At 32.5% G+C, this 5798-nt stretch overlaps 1 protein-coding gene across 2 annotated transcripts; it reads left to right on the top strand.

Moving 5' to 3' along the window:
• Positions 1 to 690: 690 nt before the first annotated feature.
• Positions 691 to 3934, top strand: LOC107008959 (U-box domain-containing protein 2). 2 transcript variants are annotated; one of them, XM_015208185.2, is made up of 3 exons: positions 691 to 1175; positions 2737 to 3529; positions 3634 to 3934. In XM_015208185.2, exons 1-3 carry the CDS (start codon positions 859 to 861, stop codon positions 3643 to 3645), a joined length of 1122 nt encoding a protein of 373 aa, XP_015063671.1. In that variant the 5' UTR covers positions 691 to 858; the 3' UTR covers positions 3646 to 3934. The 2 variants fall into 2 exon arrangements, with proteins under 2 accessions (XP_015063671.1, XP_015063670.1); XM_015208184.2 differs by having other exon boundaries at positions 2737 to 3929.
• Positions 3935 to 5798: the final 1864 nt, after the last annotated feature.

The raw sequence follows: 5798 nt of genomic DNA, 5'->3' as shown, positions 1-5798 counted from the left end.
TATACAGTATATTTTAATTTTAAAATGGGCGTGGACAATTTTTATTTATGTCATATGTGATGCAAAAATAAACGGTAACAATAAAATTTCTCTGCCCAAATTATTGCAAAGAAGAAAAATAATGGAGCCGTATAAGTATTTTTTTCCTGCGTATCTATTTATGATACTTTATCTTTATATTAAAAATAAATATTTAAAAATATTTATTTATTTCTTTTTTATTATATTAAAATATTATTTTAAATTTTAAATAATTAAATCAGTCCAATATTATCCAGAAGTTGTCAAAAGCTCACTCCTAATAACCGAACATGGTAAAAGGAATACCAAAGACCAAACAACTACCAAAAAGCAGTTGAAAAAAAAAAACAAAAAAAAAACTCAGCCCCACCTGCAGGGTGTGACTTTTTTTTATATATTTTTTATCAGATATTTAATACTTATTTATTAAAAAAAATATAAGTTATTTATATATTTTTATTAAATCAATAAATTCATGACATATATTTACGCGTACCAATATAATTAAAAACAGTTATTTCATATAATTTACCTAATTCTTATAACTGTTGCTTAACGCCACGGCACTCCCTTTACTTTCTTTAAAATCTCAACCTTACGTTTCTTTTTTTTTTTTCTATTTTTTTTCTCTATATATATAAAAAAAAAAAAATAAAGTTTACTGCAATTACCATACATCTATATTACATTAACTAAATTGTCTCTATCCTTTAAACCATTTTGTATATGCTCTCTTCCTCTGAGCTTTGAATAAGCTCAACTCAGATATTTATTTTTTCTCTTCTCCATTAATACAATAACTCTGTATTGCTCCCAATAATTCACTCCCAAAAAATTATGGACTCGGAGGGAGAGAATTCTGTCTACTTGAACAGTCCGGTCAGTGCCGCCGACAACTTTTCCGACGGAGATATTCGGCGAACGACGACGTCCTCCGCAGTCCAACAAACACTTTTTCTTATTCATTCTGATGACCCCACTTTGAAAGTACAGGCGGCTAAGGAGATCCGCCGTTTAACTAAGACTTCTCAACGTTACCGACGTCATTTTTCTAACGCCGTTAAACCTCTCGTTGATATGCTTCGTTCGGAATCTTTTGAATCTAATGAAGCCGCTCTTCTTGCACTCCTTAATCTCGCTGTAAAAGATGAAGGGTATGTTTTATTTTGTTCATGTGTTGGGCTTAATTCTGATTTGCAATTTTGGGTTTGTGAGTTTTCGTGCGAGTTTTGATTTTTCAGTTTTCCGTCATTTTCTTGTTTTTTGTTTTCTACTTGTACATCCTTTTCCTTGGAATCAGTGTTTTAGTGAGGGAAGTTGATACTTTTCTTGTGTTTTGCCTTTTTCGTTAAGTTTACTTTGTTCTTTTTCCCTTCTCTGTTTGGTTGCTGGGAAAAGTAAGAGATGGTCCTATTTTTTTTTATTTCATATGTGTGACCTTAGAATTGATCTTTATTGTATTTAAAGAAATTCCACTTTCAGTGATTAACATTGAAAATTTATCTTCTTTAAAGTGCTAGTTTTCTTGTGGGGCTTCATTGAGATTCCCCTTTGTTTTCTTTTTGTTATGGAATGAGGATCCAACTGAACTTGTTGATATTTCTGGATCCGATTCTTGAAACATCGGATAAAAATTGCCTGAACAGAGTAACTGTAACATTTGATTATACTACTGTCGTTACCTCTATTTGAAGATTTATTAAAGTTAAGAGGCATATTTACTCAAAATGCTTTTCGATCGATGCTTTAAGTATCAGATTACTTAAATTTGCAGGTGGGGCTGTTCTTTTATCCACATGCTGCTTTCTTTTTTTAAAAAAAATCTTGTTTGTGAAGCCATCACATGGATTGGATTCTCTCTCTGATAAAGAAATTCTACTCTTAATTAAAATATTCTATTATACGAGGGTTGTTGATATTTTAATAGCAATAATGCATTGATCGATATAGTTTTGCAGATCACTCAAAGGGATTACTCTTTCCATAATCCTGTATGGGGAATTCCAAATTTTAATTTTAAAATGGAATGACCCTTGTAGTACTTTGGTATGCTCTAAACTGTGTTAGATTTCGGAGATTGCTTTGTATTGTTTATCGCTCTTACTCGTATTGTTCATTGTTCCAATTCTTGCGGGGAGTATACCCCATTTTGACATTTCAATTCTTAGTCGCGACCATGTTTAAAGATTCTTTCTTTTTTGAGTGTCAAGATAAAATTTCAAGTCCTTTCCTCCTTTACATTGCTTCCCGCTCTGTATCTCCAATTCCATCTGTGCAGTCCTTCTAGCTTCCATTAATTCCTTATGAGTAGACTTGTGTAACAGAATCCATAGACCGTCCTAGTTATTAAGGGCTTTTATACATCGAAGCTAAAGTCTGATTACTGTTTTTCATAATTTGGCTACTCTAATCCATTATAGTAGAGTATCATTTTAATTAGAAAAGAAGTACATTTTTATATAAAGAGGCAATCAGTTGGAAAAAAAAAACATATAAACCTAATGAAATGAGAGCCAGATGTCTTCCTTTATGTTACTGCTGGACTGCTTGTTTTTCATCAGATAGGAAAGTATAGTTACCGTCTCTGTGATCTAAGCTGACAAAATATCAGAATGTGAATTTGCCAACTTCAGGAAGTATTGTAGTGTGCCAGTATTTATCTTTGGAGCTTCAAACTTAGTTGTTTGACTATTTCATTACATTTTTCACCTACAGAAACAAGATAAATATCATAGATGCTGGTGCTCTGGAACCCATCGTTGGCTTTCTTCAATCAGAGAATGCAATTCTCCAGGATCATGCTACTGCTGCTTTGCTCACATTATCTGCTTCTCCTGCCACTAAACCCATAATTAGTGCTTCTGGTGTTTTCTCTCTGCTAGTGGAAATCATAAGGCACGGTAGTTCACAAGCCAAGGCGGATGCCGTGATGGCTCTTTCCAACCTGTCAACTTATCAAGACAATCTACTATCGATTCTGCGGGCACAACCAATTCCTTCTACTGTTTCTCTGCTTAAATCCTGTAAGAAGTCTTCAAAAACTACTGAAAGATGCACTGCTCTTATAGAATCTTTGATGTGTTATGAAGAGGGTAGGAGTTCATTGATATCTGAAGATGGTGGAGTACTTGCAGTGGTGGAAGTGCTTGAAAGTGGATCTGCTCAAAGCCGAGAACATGCTGTAGGAGCTCTCCTGACAATATGTCAGAGTGACCGCGCTAAATACCGAGAACCAATTCTCAGAGAAGGCGTGATTCCTGGGCTCCTTGAGCTGACTGTTCAAGGAACAGCCAAGTCTCGGACTAAAGCACAAACACTTTTGAGGTTGCTGAGAGACACTCCTTACCCGAGGTCTGAGCTTGAGCCTGACACATTAGAGAACATTGTATCCAGTCTCATATCTCAGATAGATTGTGAAGAGCAATCAGGAAAAGCAAAGGAGATGCTCGCTGAGATGGTACAAGTTAGCATGGAACAAAGTTTGAGACATTTACAACAAAGGGCGCTGGTATGCACTCCAGCCGATCTGTCTGTTCCTAGTTGTGTCTCCAAAATTACTTCGAAATGATAGATTTTTCCTTTGTTCCTGTATCCCTTTTCCTCTTGAAACAGGGGTTTGTGTGAGATTGGTTCTCTGTTGTTGGAAAAGCTGGATAGATACTGATAATTGGCAGTCCGGGCTCTTAGATAGGTGCCAGGTGACTGTTTAGTGGTCAATAATTCGGAAAATTATATAAGGTCTTAGAAGTATAGTTTAGGAACTTGCCACGCAGTTTATACAGCTAGTCAAAGCTTCCTTCTTGAACCATGGTTTTCGTGATTGTAATTATGTTTTAGAGCGATATGCTTGAACCACAATTCTGTACAGGAAATTTACTTTTCTATATAACGTTTATTTTAGACTTTGATGTGATTCTTGTTAAGTCTATTTCAGATAACTATATTGAGCATGTATATCTAAGTAACAGGGCTCTGTCACATCCAATCTTACATATTGATGATCAAATTGTTTGTAGTTTGTGCTTGTTATTCAAAATTTTATTGCTTTCTTGGTTTCAACCTCCTGTGTTAGCTTTAATTAGATGGTGACAGTTTATAACAAGTATATTATAAATGAAGCTTGTTTGGCTTTGTGTCAATATCTATTTGGAGTTTATAAACATTTTACAGGTGTTACTTCTTTACTAACAAGTATTATTAGATGAGTATTAGACAACTAAATTCTACCAAACACTAACTTTGCTACCTACTTTGTTTAGTGGGGAATGAGGTACTTAGTTGGGACTTTGATGGAACCACAGTCCAAAAGTTTTAAGTGTTTTTTTTTTAAACATAGCCTGCCTGCAATATTTATGAAATTTTAGGGGTTAAATTTCATTGTTTTTTTTTATTTGCTAGCATTTGTCTGTTTGCAAGTTTCATAACAAGACATAATATGCTACGAGTGACTTGAAACGTGTCAAATAATGAGAGAGATGACAAATATGTGTGCTTTAGTGGGTTATGCATTTGGTTTTTCGGTTCGATTTTATATTATTCGGTTTAGATTTTTAGTTTTTAGTTTTGAAAAAGTGTAACCCAAGCCAAACCAAAATACATTCGATTTGGTTTGATTTTTCTGTTTTTGGTTTGAATTTTATCGGTTTGATTAATCGGTTATGTAACTAAAAAAGTACAAAAGAGGTTAACTCCAACTTATAATATATATATATATATATAATTCGATTTTTTTGATTTTTCAGTTTTTATTTTTCTAAAACCGAAATCAAAACAAAAAATAAAACAAAGTAAATTATAAATTCAAAATCAAATCATAAATCCAAAAAACCAATCTAAATTAAAATTCAATTTAATTTGATTTAATTTTTTGATTTAATCTAAATAATGCACGCCCTTAGTCAAAATCCAATTAGCAAACAAAATTGCTCACACACTCATGTACATTAGAGAAAAAAAATTGTTTTTTTGCCGTTTCTTTCATAAAAAAGATAATCAGAATCATACAAGCAAACAATTTGGGAAGAAAACAGCAAACAATGAGCCGTTGAGAGCCTCAAAAATTATCGTCCAGAGTGGATGTTAACATCACTTCCCCTATTTCATCAAGTACACATTTATACGAGAGACATGTGTATTATTTAATTATTAATGATTAAGATTACATTGCATTAACTAGTATCATAATTATAGTTAAGTGAGTAAGTTTTAAAAAAACATTTTCTCTAAATTTAGTGCGAATAATTAATTCTTCACCATTTTTGATATCCATATATTTATATCATTAATATTATTTTATATTTTCATATTTAAATATTAAAATAGTTGGACATGAACTTAACAACGTTTAATTTATTTAGCTTAAAGTAGTCTTATAAAATAGGGATAATCTATCGGTAGCTCCCTAAAGTTGGAACTAACTTTCACTTAGATGCTCTAATTAGACTTTGTTCATTTTAGACACTTTATTTAAGATTTTATTATGTCATTTTGACACTTTCTTTACAATCAGCAAAAATGTATAATGTGTGTATAATGCACTCGCAAATGACGTGTAAGTATCCAATTAAATGACGATATTTGTCATTTGTGCCTAAAATCATTCTTAAATAATGAATCTTGAAAAAATTAAAATATAGCCAATGAGTCGATGACATGTGGCATTTTTTGCCCACATAATTTTTTTAAAAAAACATTTGACCAATTAACAAAAAACATTTGAACCTTCTCATTGTCTTCTCCAAAATAACACCAAACCACCATTCTCAATCATACACAGC

Source organism: Solanum pennellii, chromosome 2 (assembly GCF_001406875.1).
Source record: "Solanum pennellii chromosome 2, SPENNV200".
In the NCBI taxonomy this organism is placed as follows: Eukaryota; Viridiplantae; Streptophyta; class Magnoliopsida; order Solanales; family Solanaceae; genus Solanum; species Solanum pennellii.
This window is presented reverse-complemented; position numbering and strand designations above follow the sequence as displayed.